This window comes from Apodemus sylvaticus, chromosome 6, assembly GCF_947179515.1.
Source record: "Apodemus sylvaticus chromosome 6, mApoSyl1.1, whole genome shotgun sequence".
Classification (NCBI taxonomy): Eukaryota; Metazoa; Chordata; class Mammalia; order Rodentia; family Muridae; genus Apodemus; species Apodemus sylvaticus.
Window position 1 is genome coordinate 116,303,899 of NC_067477.1, and position 19,463 is coordinate 116,323,361.

Below are 19,463 nucleotides of genomic sequence, written 5' to 3' on the forward strand. Positions count from 1 at the left end.
TGTTTGAGACAGGGTCTTTTTTTTTATTTGCTGTTGCTCATACTTGAACAGCTGGTTCTGGGCTCCTGGGATTCTTCTGTATCCACCTCCAGTCATGCTTGTGGACAACTAGGATTGTGTATGCTACTGTATCTGACTTTTCACAGGCTCTGGGCATTGATATTCAGGGCATTACAGTTTGACACATGATCGTTACCCACTGAGCTATCTCCTTTTTCTTTTAAGGTAGAATATGTTTATGTATTTGTGTATATTAGTTTTCTTTATAGATTTAGCTATTGATGAACACTTATATTGATTCCATTACTTTCTTTGGTTTTGTGAATAGTCCTGCAGTGCAAAAAGGCATGAAGACATGATTTGTGATATATTGGTTTCAGGTGTGGAACTACTGGATTTGTTTATTATTTTTGTTTTGTTTGCTTTGGTCTTTGCAAGGCAGTATCTGGATAGTTTAGAATTCACCATGTAACCAGAGTGACCTCTAATTGGAGATCTGCTTGCCTCTGCCTCTGTAGTGCTGGGATTCATGGCAAGTACCATCATGTCTAGTCCTCCATTCTTTACTATTGCAATCACAGCTTGTTTATAGGAGTTCAGCAAATAGTATCATAGAATTTAAAAATCAATAGGCTATATAGAATTTGTAACAGAGCATTGCATATTTTATCATTATTCATAAATTGTGATACTTTATTGTATAAAAGCTTATGTATAATGTGTATAGTTTTTATTTTTTTTAGAATTAGTTGTTAAAACATTTACCCCATGGGAGATGTACTATCCACCAGTGATGTATCATTGTCTAAAAAAAATGTGAGTCTAGGAGTGACCAATAGGAGTGATGTAGCAACAATGAGTCAAGAAAGAAAAATAGAGAACAAAGCTGTTCTGTAATTGATAAGAAAATTGACTGAATATTGAAGCCAGAGAGTGAAAAGAGAAAGATAATGAAAGAAAACGAGAGCCATAATATACAGAAACCAAGTCAGTTCTTTGCTGGTACAGGGAGGGCAGTGTGGTCACTGCAGGGTGTTTGGGTTGGTATTGTTAATATAATGGACTACTGATTTCAGCCTGCTGTAATCTAATATCAGATTATCTCTGATCAGATTATATAATATTAGAAATTAACATCTTAAGCCTTGAATATTGAATATCTCCAAGTGTTATTCTTTCTTACTCAGAACCAAATTAGTTCTTACTTCCCCACTCCCATTTATGCTGGAGCTTGAACCCAAGCCTTTACATATGCTGAGCAGGCACTCTACCACTGAGCTACCAACAGCTAGAAAACATTTTAACAGTTTATAAGTGGAATATAGTATGGAACAACTGCGTGTTCTCTATTACCTTCTAGAGGTTGCATCATAATTACATTGCTTTTTAATCTATATACTCAATTCTGTTTTATGTATCACAGTTGTTAAATTTTTTTCTAAAAGTTTTATTTTCTTTAGATTCTCTTGATCTTGAACCTGGGGATTAAATTTAAAACTGTTTTCTTTGTAGCCATGCAGGATACACGTACTGTGGGTCTTGTGCTGCCCATGCTTACAAACAAGTGGATCCATCTATTACGTAAGTAATGCGGCTAATTAGGAACAGTTTGGGACTGTTGTAATGGTTGCTTTGAAGTACAAGTAATATTCCATTCTGCTTTTTCTTATGTATTCAGTTTAATTAGAGCTTAGACCTTTCAGGAATTTGTAGACTAGGAAATACCTTAATACTTTCTCCTTTGAGTATTTGAGTATTTGCTTTGTCAAATGTTTCAGTCTGATACTACTACAAAGTGAAATATTTGATTTTTCAGTTTACATTATAAACCCAGATGTGAACATTTTAAACAAAGAAGATTTCTTTGTTCTTTTTAATCGTTTTTATAATTTCTAAAAGCAAAAATTTTATAACAATAAAGAAACTAAATTGGAAAAGTTTTAGAAATTTTCTATTTAAGTTTTGGTCTGAAAGTCTATCATAATCAAGGTTATTTTAAATAACACTGTTTTAAACTTTTCTCTGTTTGGTTGATTGTTTTGTTTTGTTTTGTTTTGTTTTGTTTTCCGAGACAGGGTTTCTTTGTGTAGCCCTGGCTGTCCTGGAACTCTGTGGACCAGGCTGGTGGTTGAATTTTTATTGATGATGCCCTGCTATGACAAAGATTAGTTTGGCTTAGGGATCTAAATAAGTCTAGGGTCTGTTCTGGGGGATGTGCAAATTGAAACTTAAGCAAGCTGATGGAAGGTCAGGATGAGGAGGGGAAGTGAGGGGAAGGGTGGACAGTGTTGGGGACAGCGAGGAGGGAGAGCTGTGTGCACACTGTAAGGAGAGAAGGGCATGAGCTGTGCGGTCACATCTTACCTGTACTTTCTAATAGCTAAAATTTGGGATCATTTGAAAGTATTTAAGCAAATTTGATTGATATTAAATTGTATATAGCATTTTAGAATTGTATATAGCATTTAGAAATCAATTAGGAGATCATTTTGATCATCAATATATGCTGAATAATAAATATATAACTGTTGGCTTGAATTTTAAGTAAGTTCTAAGACTGAGTCCTAAAGTAGAAAGGGTTAAATGCAGTAAGACTGTAACAATAGCATTTTGTTTTAATATTCAATGCTGAATAGTGAATTACATAAATATGACAGCTTAATTGATGCAGTATTTTGTGGAAACTGAATATTGCCAAGTATGATGATGTACACTTGTAATCCCAGCAGATAACAGGAGCCTGAGTTAGGAAATAACAAGTTTGGGGCCAACCAAGAGCTACATTGTAAGGCCGTGTTATTGAATAAATGATGAACCACATTATGAGACATAGTAATCTGAGAAAATATCACATCATAGTCTAAAAGGAGACTATAAGTTTGTGTAGAATTGAGAAGAAAGTATACTATAGGAAGTAAAATTTTTCATAAGAAAATATTTTTAAGAACAGTAGTCATTTACAGATGATGCTTTTCTTTAAAATTTTTATTCTTTGATAATTTAATACATGTATGTAATGTCTTTTGATCATATTTACTCCTCATTATGCACTCTTACTCCAGTCCTGCCAAGCTCCTGTTTGTTAACTCATTGAGTTTAACTGGGGCTGCTTGTATAAGTGTGACTGTAGTTTACTTATTATTAGCACATGATAACTAACAGTGATTAGATCACTGAAGATGACTCTCCCTGAAAAATCATTAACTACTCATAATAACATACAATATGTATGCTTGTGTTGGTTTTTATATAAATAATGGACAAATTGGGAAAGTAGTAAGGAGTGTAAATATAATCAAAATTGATGAAATTCTCAAAGTATTTATAAACTACTACATTAAAAATAATGAACATGACATTTAAAAAATTTTTCTTTGGTCTTTTGACTATTTGTTTTGATTTTCGCTTCTGTGTTTTGTTAGTTTCTTTTCTTTTTCTTTTCTCTCTCTTTCTCTTTCTTTCTTTCTTTCTTTCTTTCTTTCTTTCTTTCTTTCTTTCTTTCTTTCTTTCTTTCTTTCTTTCTCTTTCTCTCTCTCTCTTTTCTCTTTCTTTCTTTCTTTCTTTCTTTCTTTCTTTCTTTCTTTCTTTCTTTCTTTCTTTCTTTCATTGATTTATTTATTTATTTATTTATTTATTTATTTATTTATTTGGACACCCCAGAAGAGGGCATCAGATCTCAGTACAGATGGTTGTGAGCCACCATGTTGGTTGCTGGGATTTGAACTCAGGACCTCTGGAAGAGCAGGTCAGTGCTCTTAACCACTGAGCCATCTCATCAGCCTTCTTTGTTTTTTTCTTCTTTCTGTTTTTTTTAAAAACAAGAGGAGAAAGAACATGAAATTGGGGTGGGTAGGGGAATGGAGAAGATCTGGGAGGGGATTGAGAAGAGGAAAGAACATGATTAGAATAGAGTATTTGGAAAAAGTTTAAAAGAGATCTTAATGAGCTACAGTTAAAAAATAAACCTTGTACAATGATATTTAAAAAAGAATTGTCAAATCATTTTCATGATGAAAAATAAAAAAGTTTCAAGTGCAGAAATAGTTGTATAGGCAGGAAAGATGGCACAATAATTAGAGCACTAGCTACTTTTCCAGAGTACCCAGGTTCAATTCCTAGCACTCACTTGACAGCTCAGAAACTGTTACTGTAGTCCCCACGGGATTTTATGCCTTCCTCTCATCTCTCATACCCTCTTCTGACCTCCAAGGGGTACCAGGCATTCAGATGGTAAAAAACACACACACACACACACACACACACACACACACACACACGACAAACACACACACACACTCTCTCACATAAAATAAATCTAAAACATTAAAAAGATTTAGAAAAAAATTAAAACTATCAAAATAATAAAAACATTGCATATTAACAAATGTGATTTTTTTTGGTGGTGTGTTCGATGATGCAAATCAAATCCAGGATCCTCTATTATAGACATTTATTGTTAGTCCCCAAATACTGTGAAACACTAAATGAGAAACAAGTATATTTCCTCTTATAATAATGAAAGATAATGGGGGGAAAACAGGTTTACTCTTACATTTCTTTTACAAAATATAGCTTGGCTTGGTGGGGGCACACCTCTAATCTCAGTACTGGGATGGAAAGGCAGACGGATCTCTGAGTTCCAGGACATCCTGGTCTATATAGTGAGCTCCAGGAAGTCAGGACTACATAGAGAGACCCTGTCCCAGAAAACCAAAGCACAGATATGTATATAGGTTTGTTTTTACTTATACATTTATTCTAACACACACACACACAAATCTGTTGTACTTTTTAATTGTTTTTTTTATTTGTTTTGGGGACAAGACTCTGGCTTTGTAGCTTAAACTGGCCTTGAATTTGAAGCAGTCTTCCTGCCTCAGCTTCTGAAGTGCTGGCATTACAGGTGTGTGCTACCATGCCCAGACTTTGGATTATTATATAATTTAGGTAGAAGATACCTCTGTACAGAGCTCATGTCTGTTTCTGTACTCAGTTTGTTATGATCTATTTTTTTTTGGCTAAAGTATAAGAAGGAAGCCCATTCACTCACACACACACACACACACACACACACACACACACACACACACACACACACACACACTTTCAAAAGGGAGGGAGCAGCAGGAACCCTGTCCATTAAACAGGAAATATTTCGTTCTAATACTAAGTCAGAACTTACTAAAAACAGCTTCTTGAGAGTCACTGCAGATCTTTCAAGGGTTTCACTATATAATTTCAAAATTATGTTTGTTCATATTGCCACCTGACCTAATTTCACTTGAAAGCTTCAAATTTATTCTGTACAACAAGTATGTCAATTGTTTTGCAGACCTATTTTGTTTATTTTGGGAGAATTTTCTGCCAAATACCTAGTATTTGTGTAGTTTTTAAAAAAGATTTATTTATTTTGTATATATGAGTGCTCTGTAGCTGTCTTCGGACACCCCAGAGGAGGGCGTCAGATCCCATTACAGATGGGTGTGAACCACCATGTGCTTGCTGGGAATTGAACTCAGGACCTCTGGAAGAGCAGTCAGCACTCTTAACCTCTGAGCCATCTCTCCAAGCCCATAGTTTATTTATTTATTTTTTTTTTTAAGTGAAAGCTATTCCATGAAAAATATGTCTAGTTCAGCTTTCAGCTCATAATACACAGGTGATTTTTTTCTCTGAGATACAATGTTCATCTGAAGAGATGATTTATGAATTGATCCCCAGGGTTTTGACTGTATTTTGTTATGCAGTGTTAAGATGTGTTCGAAAGAGTCAAGAATTTTGGTGAAATTAACCTTTGAAAAAGAGTGTAGCAATGAATGGATTAATGACACATGTTGGTTTCACTGCCCTGAAAGTTGTGCTAACAGTTTTACTTTCCCCCATTCCTGCACTTTAGAAAGCAGAATCCTTTCCTTTCACTATTTTGAACTCTGTGTACTCCTTTACAAGGTCCTGTGTGTTGTTAAGAATATATAGATCACACTCTGATAACTGATATAATAGACCCTGAGTGATTTGATTTCAAGCATGGGAAAGGCATTGGGAAAGATTCACTGAGGACCTGGTGTTTAAGTTAAGTTAAGCCACCCTGTGGAAGGGTTGGCATCATAAATAATTAAACTTCATCAAGGAGCTGTAAGACTAGTGTATTCATAATGTTAACAATCAAGGTGGGGGGGGCAAAGGAATACAAGAAGTTGCTAGTTCATTTGAGACTTTAAACCCATTTTAGGGACTAGGAGGATGGCTCAAGTGAAGATTTGAGTTTGAACCCATGCACTCATGTAAAATCTTCTTGTGGTGGTGTCCTAGTGCTGGGGAGTTGGGAGGGCAGGTGGTGTGTAGTTAGGAAGATCTTTGGGCCAACTTGTTGGATAGCTCAGCTTAAACTATGAGTACTAGTTTCAACTAGAGACCTTGTCTTCCGAAGTGCAGAGCTCTTGAGGCAGACCCCTGGTGTCAGGCTCTGGCTTGTGCATGTGCTGGCAATAGTGTATCTCTACACCAACCTCCACCTCTGCCCCAACTCATAGACATGTACTAATCCCCCATCCTTCTGATTTTTAAGGGTTTTACTTGAATTCATAACACTTGTTTTTTGTTTTTTAAGACGGAGTTTCTCTGTGTTGCCCTGGCTGTCCTGGAACTAACCTTGTAGACAAGGCTAGCTTGAAACTCACAAAGATTCGACTGCCTCTGCTTTCAGGGCACAGAGATTAAAGGTGTTGGCACCATCTATGCTCAGGAAGGACTTTTTAAAGTAAAGGCAAGGGAAAGTGAAATGATCAGATTTGTGTTTCAAAAGATCATTGTGGGCTGTTAAAGGATTTAAAAAATGGGACATTTCATTTCGTTTCTTTTCATATTGACAGTTGTAAATTCTTTCCTGGCTGCTAACAAAATTAAAAGCTACAATCTGAAATTGAAGAGGCTCTTAGGTAGAAACATGAATTTAATTTATATATTTCAAAAAGCTTTGTAGGACAAAAAAAGTAAAGCCCATGATATTTTTAGTCTTTAGTTAAAATATTTTCCCTCCCTGTGAAACACCTTTAAAAAATTACTTATGTTCCATTAGTTGGAATAAGTAGTGAAAAAAAAATGAAGGTGAGTGCTCATAGACCATATTCATTATAATAACCTCACAGAGGTGAGTTCTCAGGAGCTGTAGTGTGGGAACTATAGTTATTTCTAGGAAGATGTGACTCCCTGCCAGCCCTCTGTTTCATAATAAAGGCTTCATTTACCCATCCAGTAACAGCCTGGATACCAATACTGAGGTTATTTCTTTAAAGGCAAAACACCTTGTTGTTATTAAAGGGAAGAAACATAGCCTTGTGCATTTATTTCCCTTCAAACAATTTGCATTGGCTTGCTGTTTATGGATCTTGCAAAGAAAGAAGAAATACATGAACTTCAATGTGCCTTGTTAATTTTCTTTTGTTAGCACTTTAGCTAACAAGTCCTATTTTGACCTATTCACTATTATCTTGAATATGCCTGTTTCTAACTGTTGCAGTAATATCTACCCTTTTGTATGTGGCTTTTGTATGTCATTTTAAAGGATTTTAACTTTTTTTTGTTTTGTTTTGTAAATCAGTTCTGGAACTGCACTAGATTGGTTGTGGGTACGTACTAGAAAGAATTTATTGGGAAAACATCTGGCTAATTCAGATTGGTAGGAACTCTTCTATATAGGTTGGGTTTGACACAAAGGAACGCTAATAAGTAGTCAAGTCTCAGATGAAGGCCTTGGGCTTCCAGAAGACCACTGTTGTTTCATCTATGGCATAGTGCTCATTGCCATTTATTAGATTAATATAAGCCTTCAGATTGACTTCTTGTTGTCATTGTTTGAGAGAGAGTCTTTTGATGTAGCCTTGGCTGTTCTAGAACTCTGTGTAAGCCAGGCTGGCCTGGAACTTGGAAGAGATCTACTTGGAAGAGATCTTACCCTCTGAGTGCTGGGATTAGAGGTGTGTGCTACCATGCCTGGCTAGAGTCTGACATTTTAAAATTATCATTTTATATTTTAACTATATACCTTAGATTTTTTTCAAAAGCATTCTGATATTAAATATTATATACTTCATAGAAACTGATTTCTCAACCAGAACTCCTCCCTGCTCCTTCCATAATAAGGGTTTTTCCTCTCCCTCCCTTCCTCTATCCTCTTTTTCTTTTCCCTTTTCTTTTGTAAACAGAATCTCACTATGTTGCTTTGATAGCCATATGTTCCCGTGCTCAACTGATTCCCCTGCTTCAGCCTTCTGAGTATTTAATAGAGTATAGACATGCACCACCATGACCAAATGCCATCCATTGTTGCTTAGTTCATGTATTTCTTGGCATGAATCAAGGTATCTAAATGTTCCCAAGTTACTATTTTATACACATTTCACATTAGACTTTAATAAAAGTATTTATTAATATTTATGTTCTGCTATGATAGAACAGAATGGTATCTTTTGGTTTTTTTTATTTAAGAAAATATGAATTTGACCCTCACTCTTTATGGTACTGATGATACATGTGATACAAATGTGGATTGCATTGCTAACAAGATGGATAAAGAGGGGCTGGAAAGATGGTTCAGTGGTTAAGAGCACTGGCTGTAAACCTTAAGAGGTCCCTAGTTCAATTTTCAGCACCCATGTGGTGTCTCACAACATAATGGAATCCTGTGCCCTCTTCTGGAGTATAGGCATACATGCAGACATAACACTTAAATACAAAATATGTATAGGTAGATCTTTTTTAAAAAGATGGAGAAGACAAAGGGCAGAAGAGATTGTTTCTGACTCACATTGGCCCAAGGATAAAATAGTTCTGAGAATAACTTAATCTAAAAACTTCCTTTTATCCTGTATTCTTCCCCAACTTTGAAGTGACATGTTTTAAAAATTTTTTTACTTAGCTTAATAATAGATTTTGCTTTTCTTTCTTTCTTTCTTTCTTTCTTTCTTTCTTTCTTTCTTTCTTTCTTTCTTTCTTTCTTTCTTTCTTTCTTTCTTTCTTCCTTCCTTCCTTCCTTCCTTCCTTCCTTCCTTCCTTCCTTCCTTCCTTCCTTCCTTCCTTCCTTCTTTCCTTCCTTCCTTCCTTCCTTTCTCTTTCTTTCTTTCTTTCTTTCTTTCTTTCTTTCTTTCTTTCTTTCTTTCTTTCTTTCTCTCTCTCTCTCTCTCTCTCTCTCTCTCTCTCTCTCTCTCTCTCTCTCTCTCTGCTTTGCTGTCTGTGAGCTACAAAGATATGTTCCACTACACCTGACATTGCCTTTTTTTTTTTTTTTTTTTAATGGATAGTGTCTGAGTTTTTTAAAACAAGTTGGCTTTGAAATCCCAACCCTGAGGGTATCTCCTTCTGGGTCATCCTGAGTGTTAGGGTATAGGTGAATGTTGTCATACTTGGTGCAGTAATAGAATTTTGTCAGAGTATATTGCCACAGCACACACTCCTTGTCCTGCAAGTCTCTGACAGTGAAAGAGCCAGGTCCTTTTTCTCTGTACATAAGCCCACTGCCTATTTTCTTCTTCTCACATTATTTCCCCTTTAGAATATTTAGCTTATTTATGTTAAATTGCAATGTGGTAAGATTGTTTTATTTGAATTTTAGAAAACAGAAAATATATGGTTTCAGAATTTAGGTTGTAGAGCAGGTTTGGACATTTGTTATGAAATAATAGGAAGAAGCTAAGTTTGCTTTGGTGTTGAGACAAAGGGGTTATGGAAGTTGTAGCTAATGTTTAGCCCAGTTGTTTTCTTTAGATAGATTACCTTGGAAATCATGCATTATAAAGTTTCTTTGTGTTTGAGGATAGAGAAAGTTTATTGAATGCTTCTTTTTAATGTTGTTTTACATAGATGTTTAGAAGTTTGTAGTTTTATTTATTTTTATTAAAAACTTAGAATTTTAACATTTTTATAGCTGAAATATTTAAACTACTTTGAAATATGTCTAGTTATACACTTAGAAATGAGTTTTATGTATAGCATGTTTACCATAAAAATTTATAGCTGGTATATGCAATTATTAGACAGAAATTCAGATTAAAACTGAAGAGCAAATTCATTTCTATTGTAATAGAATTCCAAGGACTGTGGTTTTAGTTCACAGAAGTCTCACTTCTTCATATTTCAGGAAAACTAGAAACCTAGTGTAATTAATGGCCTGGTGGGGTTGGTTTCTTTGAAGCTCCTCTGTTTGGCTGCTAGGCCTCTTACTGCATGACTGTTGGGCATGTCCTTGGAGTCATGTGTTGTGGTTGTGTCCCCCGTGTCTTCCACCCCGCCCCATTCCCAGGATCTTACTATGCAATCCTGGCCAGCTAGAGCTCACTATGAAACCCAGGTTGGCTTCCGACTTGGAGCAGGCCTTGTCTCGGGTCCAACATTCTGGGATACGTGGGATGCTAGTCCTGGCTCTGAAGTCTTTTTATGTCAAGTTGATAAGGGCCTCATTTTAACTCCATTAGCTCTTGAAAAACGTATCTCCAAATTGGCCTTCAGTCAGATGTGGGAAGTTAGAATTTTAGTATATGGATTTTGATGAGAATATAGTTAAGCTCTTAGGTTCACAGAATGTAGTAAAAGCAGGTAGTCAGTGTAGAAAAGCAAGTAAAATTTAAAGTTACTTTTCCTTTTATTTAATAAGATTTGTGTAGAAGTACCTTTGTTCTGTGTTTCTGTTATGTATCTCCCAGCCGGAGAATTTTCATCCTCGGGCCTTCCCATCATGTGCCCCTGTCTCGGTGTGCGCTCTCCAGTGTGGACATATATAGGACTCCTCTGTATGACCTGCCTATTGACCAGAAGAGTAAGTATACAGAGACCATAGCGTTCAAATAGAAATCAAAGCTCATTTAATAAAGATTGCAATTTCATTTAAAATATATTAAAAGACACAAATATAAATAACATCTCAACTAAAATTTTTGGTAACTAATCTGTATAGACCAGACAAAAAGTGGTATTTTTCTCTTAACTACAAAAATATGTTAAAGGCACTTAGCTCCATACCATAGTGGATATATTTATATTTAGAGAAATACTTTGCTTGTGCTATACCATGAAGCAAGAAATTAGTGTACGTGCCAACCTACACTAAAGACTTGGCAAGTTAACTCTTTTTTTATGTATATCACTTTTTTCACTTTAAATGATGGCAATAATACTTTCATTTCCTCTCATTGTTTTTTAATGGGAAAATTATATTTTCTGAAGCTCTGGAAAATAATATAAAAGTTTTAAATACATTTTGTTTTTAGCATGTGTTAATTTTTTGTGTCTATGTATGTATATATGCATGCATGTGTGTTGGCTTGCAGGTTTGTAGTCATATATGTGTATGTAAAGGTGCATGCATGTGTGCTGATTGGAAGCCTGAGGCTGACATCAGGTGTCTTCCTTGATCATTGCACCCCTGACATATCATCAAGGCAATGTCGCAGACTGAACTCAGAACTCACTACTTTGGCTTACCTCACTTGCTATCTGTAACTATATCTATCTATAGCTATATCTGGGGAGTTCCTTTCTGTTTCTTGTATACTGGGGTTACAAATGGGCTTGTCATAACTGTCTAGCTTTTACATGCATTCTCAAGTCTAAACTTCAGGTATTAAACTTGTGTGGTAAGCATTTTATCTGCTAAGACATCTGTCTAGCTCCCATGTCCAATTTTTTGATTTTCCTTCTAGGATTCCAGAGGTTGTATTGTGTGTGTGTGTGTGTGTGTGTGTGTGCTCCTGTGAGTGAGTACATGTGTGTATTGTATGTTCTTTTTCTGTGTTGCCTACATTTTCCTTTTGAGACCTTGTCTCTCACTGGCCTCGAACTCACCTAGAATGGTAGGCTGACTGGCCGAGAAGCCCCAGGGAGTTTTCCTTCCTCCTGGGGTCATAAGTGTGCACCAACTATCAGACATTTTTGTGTTTATTCTGGGAATCCAATTCAGGTTCGTGCTTTTATTTGAGAAGTATTTATCTACTGAGAAAGTCATCTTCCTTGTTCCCAGATGTCCTATTTTTGTTTAGCTGTTCCTTCCCTCCCCTTTCCCCTTTCCTTTCGTACATCCCTCCCCCCTCTCCCCTCCCCTCCTCTCCCCTCCCCTCCCCTGCCCTTCCCTCCCTTCCCCTCCCCTCCCCTCCTCTTTCGTACACCCCTTCCCTTCCCCCCCTGCTCCCTTCCTTTCACCTTCCTTTTTTTCTTTCCTTCCTTTCTTTTCTCCCCCTCTTAACAGGGTTTCCTAAGACGGTTTCTAGCTCTGTAGACCAGGCTGGCCTTGAACTCACAGATATCCACCTGCCTCTCTGCTTCTGAGTGCTGGGATTACAGGCCTGGGCCACCATGCCTGGTTGTTTAGTTGGGCTTTTTTTTTTTAATGCAATAAATGTAATATTAAAATCTTATAAAACAGTAGAATCATATACCTGATATACTCATTACCCCTACTTTACTCTGAATTTCCCTTCTCCTGTTTCTTTCTGTATAATAACTTGAGCACTCCATGAACTTGAGAGTGTATCCTTTTAGCTCATTAAATTATACTTCAATTTTGTAAGAGATGCTATTGTTTCATTAAAGTTTGCAGTAATTTCTTACATCGAATGATAGGTATCATCTGTAAAAGAAATGGTTAGCTGTTTTAGGCCTTGCTTTTTACAGTTTGAGATTGTGTCATAAAATAGTAGCAATTTCATATTTGAGTAGCTTTTATTAATTAGCCTTTCTGATTGACATAACTTAAGAGACACAGTTTCCTTTTGTTTTTTTAGGTTTGTTTATTTTATGGATATGACGGTTTTGCTCACATGCATGTCTGTGCACTGCATGCCTGCCTAGTACCTGAGGAGGGCTTTGGCTCTCTTGACACTAGAACTGTAGATGGTTGTGAGCTGGTTATGTGTGCTGGGAATGACCCTTGGGCCTCTGCAAGAACAAGTGCTCTCCCAAGTGTGTGTGCCCTCCCACCTCCCCATTTTTAAAGGCCTGTTTGGAACAAGAAAAACAACTTTTTTAAAAAATACTTTTTTAAAAGGTGTTTTGTAGAAATGAGATTTTAATTTCCATTTCTTTTCCTTCTGTTTTTTGTTTGTTTTTCCCTTCCTGTTCTTCTCCCCCTCCTTTCTTTCTTTTTTGAGAAAGGAATTTGCTAGGTGAACTCAAGCAAATCATGATCCTAATCTGTAGCCCAGGTTGGTCTTGAGTTTGTGATCCTCCTGCTTTAGTCTCCTGAGTAGGTAGGGTTATTAGTGTGTGCCACCAGCCCTGGCTCTAAGTTATTTTTCCATTGTGTTTTTAAATACTAAATTTCACATACTGCTCTACAATCTTTATTTTAAAGTATAGCTCATCAGAGATAACTAGATCGCTAGCTAGATCATTTTAAGTTGTCATAATACTGTGGTGGATTTATGATTTCTGTTGTAAGCTTGGATTTTGGGAAAGATAGTATTTGAAGTGAGAATTTTATGTTGTTGATATGGTAAAAACTACATAATTATAAAAACAAAACAAACCTAAAAAACTTACTAACATTATATGCAAATAGATTGGTTATTTTTGTCTGTTATATTAGAAATTCTTATGAGGTGTTTTGGTTAGAACATTTTTTAAATTCAAAGAATGGCTTAGACCCAGAGTTTATTTTAGAAATTTAAAAGGAGCTGATGAAAATGTACTGTTACTATCTAAATGGTAAGTCTATATGCATTATATTATGTAATTAAATTAGTCATTCTGTCTTTCACTTATAATTAAAAAAATGGAGTATGTAGTGCTTTTGTTTCTTGCTGTAGCTTATAGTTGGATGCTTATAAAATAAATTTTTGCATTAATATTTGTTTTAATATATTTTGAAATCTCTTTAGTTTACGGAGAGCTATGGAAGACAGGAATGTTTGAACGCATGTCTCTGCAGACAGATGAAGATGAACACAGTATTGAAATGCATTTGCCTTATACAGCTAAAGCCATGGAAAGGTATATTAATTAATATAAGAAATCCCAGAGAAGTCATAGATATTAATTTCTTTGGGATTATTTTAGCCTAGGATAAGATAATTTGTTGAAGCAAGGAGATTAAAATTTTATTTAAAGTAAAATATAAATTGGAGATTGCAATGGCTTTATGAGGATTAAAGTTGATTTTTAACTATTTGTTAAGGTTGAACATATGAACTGACCTGTTTTTTGTTTTTGTTTTTGTTTTTAAAGATGGAAATTAAAACAACTCGTGTATTTAGGCTGATGTATCTTGGTTTGTTTGGAATAATAGCAAGCTTTTTGATATTTTTGGATAATTATTATATTCTTTGTGGTACTATGGTTTTAAAACTTTAAATTTGGAAATGTCTTTGGAAGTCAGTCTTTTCAGAATTTTATAAAGGTTCCCTTAACATAGAGTGACAATGGGATGACAAGGACGATGCTGCTGTGTAGCACCTGGCAGAGACTTCCTGAGCGAGGAACGGGAGTGTCTGCTGTGCCCTCTGCCATATATTTCAGTGCCCATTCTTTTGCCCAACACATAATAATTGATTAGTCAGTAAAATGAAAAGCAAACTGTCTCTAGAATTTTCCTTTCAGTCATACATTTGGATTAAAAAGTCTTATTTGTAGATCAGTTTCTTTTTTTTGTATGTCATTTCTTTTCTTAGGAAAATATTTATTGTTATTTTGTGTACATCGGTGTTTTCCCTGCATGTATATGTGAAGGTGTCAATCCCCTGGCATGGGAGTTGTGAGCGGCCATGTGGGCTTTGCGAATTGAACCCGAGTCTTTTGGAAGAGCAGCCAACACTCTTAACTGCTGAGCCATCTCCCTAGTACATACTTAGTATTTTATACATTGTCCATAGTTCTAAATACAGGGAGCTTATGCTTCTTGTAATTTGTTATTTAAATTTATCAGTAAGGTTTAAAATTGCATTAATATTTCAATACAGATATAGATTATTTATTTTTGGCTGGCATACTTACAGTTAGCTAAAGAGCAAGGCTTTTTATATTGTGATGATTTTTTTCCCTGTTACAATTTTGTGTAGTAGTTTTTTATAAAATGTATTCATTTATTTTTATTATATTAAGTACTCTGTAGCTGTCTCCAGACACTCCAGAAGAGGGCATCAGATTTCATTACAGATGGTTGCAAGCCACCATATGGTTGCTGGGATTTGAACTCAGGACCTTTGGAAGAGCAGTCAGTGTGCTCTTAACCGCTGAGCCATCTCTTCAGCCCTGTGTATTAGTTTTTTGTTGTGGTATTTTGTTTGTTAAATTTTTTAGAACTTAAAATGCGCCTTTACTATTTTGTTTTATGTGTGTGAGTGTTTTTGCCTGCATTTGCACCTGTGAACCATTTGTGTGTGTCTGGTGCCTGGGAGGCCTGAAGAGGGCATAGAATCTCTTGGTACTACTGAATTACAGACAGTTGTGAGCCACCGTGTGGGTGCTCTTAACCAGACCTGGGTCCTCTGGAAAAGAAGTCCGTGCTCTTAGCTACTGAGCCGTCTCTCAGGCTCTCGTTTTTTCTTTTCTGATATAGGGTCTTGATGTGTAGCATATGCTACCTATGACCTTAGGGCGGCCTCATGCTTAGATTCCAGCTGCTAAGTGATAGGTACACGTTTGACACCCAGCTTGAATTTCGTGTGGTTCATACTGTTTTAACCCAAATATGAACGATTCAATGATTTCTGTGTAATTTGTTCTATTTGCTTAGTTTCTTACTGTTGGTTTTTTCTCTTGTTTTCAAAGTTTTATTGCCTTTTTTGTTTACATCTATTCACACTAGTCATGAAGAATTACATAAACCTGAAGATGTTTGCAAAAATCTATGCAATATTAAAATTTTAGGTTCTGTTTTTATATTTTGTTGTTTGTTTGATGCAGTCTCCTATATGTGCCACTTTGGCCGAGAATGTGCTTTGTAGCCAGGCTGGACCTGGGGCCTTCCTGACTCAACCCCCTGAATGCTGGGATTATATACCTAATCAATTGTCCTTTATTATGTTCTAATTACTGTGAAAAAAACTTATATCTATCTATCTATCTATCTATCTATCTATCTATCTATCTATCTATCTATCTATCGTTTTGATTTGTTAGCATAACTATAATTCCCATTCACCAAAAGGTTTTTTAATGGACATTTGCTGAAAAATTTATACATTTTATTATGAGAATTAATGGATTGTAGTATAATATAGTCAATAAACTAACAACCTTCTTAAGGAGAGTTAAAAATAACATGTTAGTTGTTACTTTGTAAGTAAATTATATAAACTGTAGGAAATTTAAGAAGTTAGAAATTTGAGACCTACAAGCACAATTCTAATTCATAACTCTCCCTCTTTCAGTGTTCAGTGAACTCCTCCCACATCATGTTAAGATCCCTAACATTACTTCTAGAAGAAACCAGTAAGCATTTGTTCATACTTACTGTGCTGTGTCAATTAGTTATCACTGAATAATGAATTATTGCAGAATTGAGTGGCTTAAAATCACAACTGTTGTATTATTCATAGTTTCACATTAAAAATTGGAGCAGGGAACACCTTTTTTGTCTTAGTCCAGCTAAAGAGACTCAGGTGGATTAGAGAGTCCAAGATGCCCTCACTTAGATGTCTCCAGTCACTGCTTACTTCCTGAAGAGACAAAGCACCACTTCTACCAATTTCTGTTTTTCAGAACAAGATATTTCTGTCAGCCAAAGTGTAAGGGAGGATGCATTTTCTTTCTTGATAGGAGCAGCATGTGCCTATAGGAAGAGGAACAATTGTTGAGAGCCTGTTTGTGGATGGTCTATTACAGTTCCACTTCAGAGTGTTCATGTCTCTGCAACACATACTATATACTAGCCTTTCAAAATGCCTAGATTTCTGTTACAGTTACTTTTTTATTCCTGTGATAAAACATCATGGCCAAAGCAACTTAGTAGAAGGAAGATCAATCCAGGACCAGGAAGCAGAGAGAACACTGGGAATGGCAGTTTTTTGAACCTTCAAAGCCTGCTCCTTGTGACACAGTTCTTGTAACAAGGCCACACCCTCCCTGACTTTGCACATAGTTCCTGGGGACTAAGTGCTCAAGCATCTGAGCTCTTGGGGACATTCTCACTCAGCATCTGTAATGACGTCAGATGCATTGTCCACAGTTTGCATCAAGTTTAAATATAACTGCAGTCTTTGTTGTGAGTTATCTTGATTTAGAGATCTGTGGAAAAAAAGTAGACACCCTCCAACCCTTTACTTAGTTTTTAAAAGTTGGTGAATTGGTGATATTGTGTTGGCTTAGTGAGTAGAGGTACTTGCACAGGCCCTGATATCCTGATTTTGGTTTTTGTAACCCATGACAGTTGAGTCCTGAGAGTTTTCTGACCTCAATATGTAGCTTATGGGGCACACACACATACATGAAACAAATGGGTAAAGCACAAAACTGTTTGAATTAATTCAAAGTATAGTGATATATGTATGAAAACGCCATATGAATCCTTGTGTGGTAGGATGAAAAGTGAATAAAGACTTTTTTGAGAATGTGATAGTTAACCACATTAGAGCTCCCATTGGAGAGTAAAGTAGAATTCGATTCAGGAAGCATCTTGGGATGGGTTATTAATTCACAGCCATTTCATCCTGTAGTCCCAGAGCAGAGAGTAGTTCTTGACTCTAGTTGCTTCTCTATCTCATAGGAGTTTCATAGCTTACCTGATTTCATTGATTTGTTTGTTTTTTAATTGTTTAGTTGGGTCATTTGGACCGCTTTACTGTGTCATTTTACTTTTTCTTAAGAAATGGGCTTTCACACTTTTAATCCAGAGGCAGGTAGATTTCTCTGAGTTCGAGGCCATCCCAGTCTACAGAGAGATCTCCAGGACAGCCAGGACTGCATAGAGAAACCCCTGTCTCAGAACAAACAAACAATAAATAAATAAATGGGCCTTCAGGCCTTGCACAAGCCTGCCATCTTGTGAGGCTTGAGGCAAAGGCTAACTGTTTAAGGTCCTGCTACCTTACAAGGGTCTACTTTGTACCTGAGTTTCTGTTTGGTTCAGTGCGTTAAAGGCCTAGAAGTCTTATCCAGTTTCTGTGAGTCTAGATTTTAGCTGCAGGTTTAGGTATACCACTTTGGTTCCCCGGTTGCACTCCCAGCCACCTGCCCAGGAGGCTCCTTGGATCAATGCTGGGCAGTTCTAATCCTCCCCATGGAGAGTAAACATTTCCCTCCTTAATCCTGGCTCAACCCCCTCTAATTCTATATTTTATCTTTGTTGCCCTGGCTCCTTCAGGGGCCGCTCCTTAGTCTTTGCTGCCTAAGACACTCTGGATAGCCCTTCCGGGGGGTGGGGGTGGGGGGGTGGCATTTTGTCTCCTCTATATTTCTGATGATTTTCCTTCTGCAGCTCTAAATCTGCATGTCCCTCCAAATTATGGTGATTCTTTCCCTTCCTCTCTTCCCATTCCTGACCTGTGCAAATCTAAAGATTCCTGCCTCAGTCTGCTTGCCTAGCAGTTGGCCGTTGGCACTTTATTGATTGCTTGATCAAGAACCAACTGGGGACAAGGACCTGATTTTGGGGGCCAGATTAATTCATAACATTAGAACCAATCTTCAACACAGACTGATAACATTCTTTTTAAGTATTTTCTTAAGTTTCTGTATATCAAATAAGAGCTATATTCTCTTAATGCCATCTGAGATTCTTTTTGAGAATGGCTTTTTTCTACTTTGAATCTCTAGTTATAGTTGACAGGGTAAGTTTAAGAACTTTTTAGCCTGGACGGTTGTGTAGTCATGTGTTCCTAGAAATGGACTTTATTTCCTGTCAGTTCTGTGTAATTCGTCTTTGTCCCAGTGCTGGCTGTTTGCTCCCCTCTTTGCATTTTCTTTTACCTCTCTCTTTTGATCCTTCTTTCCTCTTCCCTGTTTTCCCTTCCTCTCTGTCCCTTCTCCAATCTTCCTTTGTTTCTGTGTATATGTGATGTGTGTGCTTGTGAGTGTACAGGGATGTACAGAGTGTTCCATATATGCACATAAGGAAGCCAGAGTAGGGCATTGTATGCCTTCTTCTCTCTCCATCACTTGAGAGACATCTCCATGGCTTGAGACAGGCTCTGTTTCACTGAATCAGAAACTCACTATTTTGGCTAGGGTGGCCAGTCAGTTAGGTCTTGGAATCTTTGTGTTTCTGTCCCCTAGTGGTAGGTTACAAGTATGAGTTATTTTTCCAATCCAGCAATTCCTTATTATAAATTTTAACAATTCATCAAGCTTATGATTTTCCCTTTACACATTTTAGTATTTACTTATTTAATACGTTGGATATTTTGGTTGGAAATCTGTCCATTCACAGGTTCATTCATTCATTTTTTTTTAAACACTTCTAAATTACTATATGTGATGGTTTCAAATCATTCTGCCAGTATGGGGGACATTGCTCCTGTGGCTCCCTGCAGCAGCTCTTA

At 36.5% G+C, this 19,463-nt stretch overlaps 1 protein-coding gene across 3 annotated transcripts in view; it reads left to right on the forward strand.

Annotated features, from left to right (window-relative positions):
* Window positions 1–19,463, forward strand: part of Memo1 (mediator of cell motility 1) — a 92,677-nt gene that overhangs the window by 42,828 nt on the left and 30,386 nt on the right. For 2 of the 3 annotated variants that reach the window (XM_052186296.1, XM_052186299.1), the window contains 3 exons: window positions 1,513–1,581; window positions 10,698–10,810; window positions 13,866–13,977. In XM_052186296.1, coding sequence (XP_052042256.1) covers window positions 1,513–1,581; window positions 10,698–10,810; window positions 13,866–13,977 — 294 coding nt within the window. Of the gene's footprint in view, window positions 1–1,512; window positions 1,582–10,697; window positions 10,811–13,865; window positions 13,978–16,355; window positions 16,417–19,463 lie in introns of all 3 variants that reach the window. The other variant, XM_052186297.1, reaches the window with a different exon arrangement.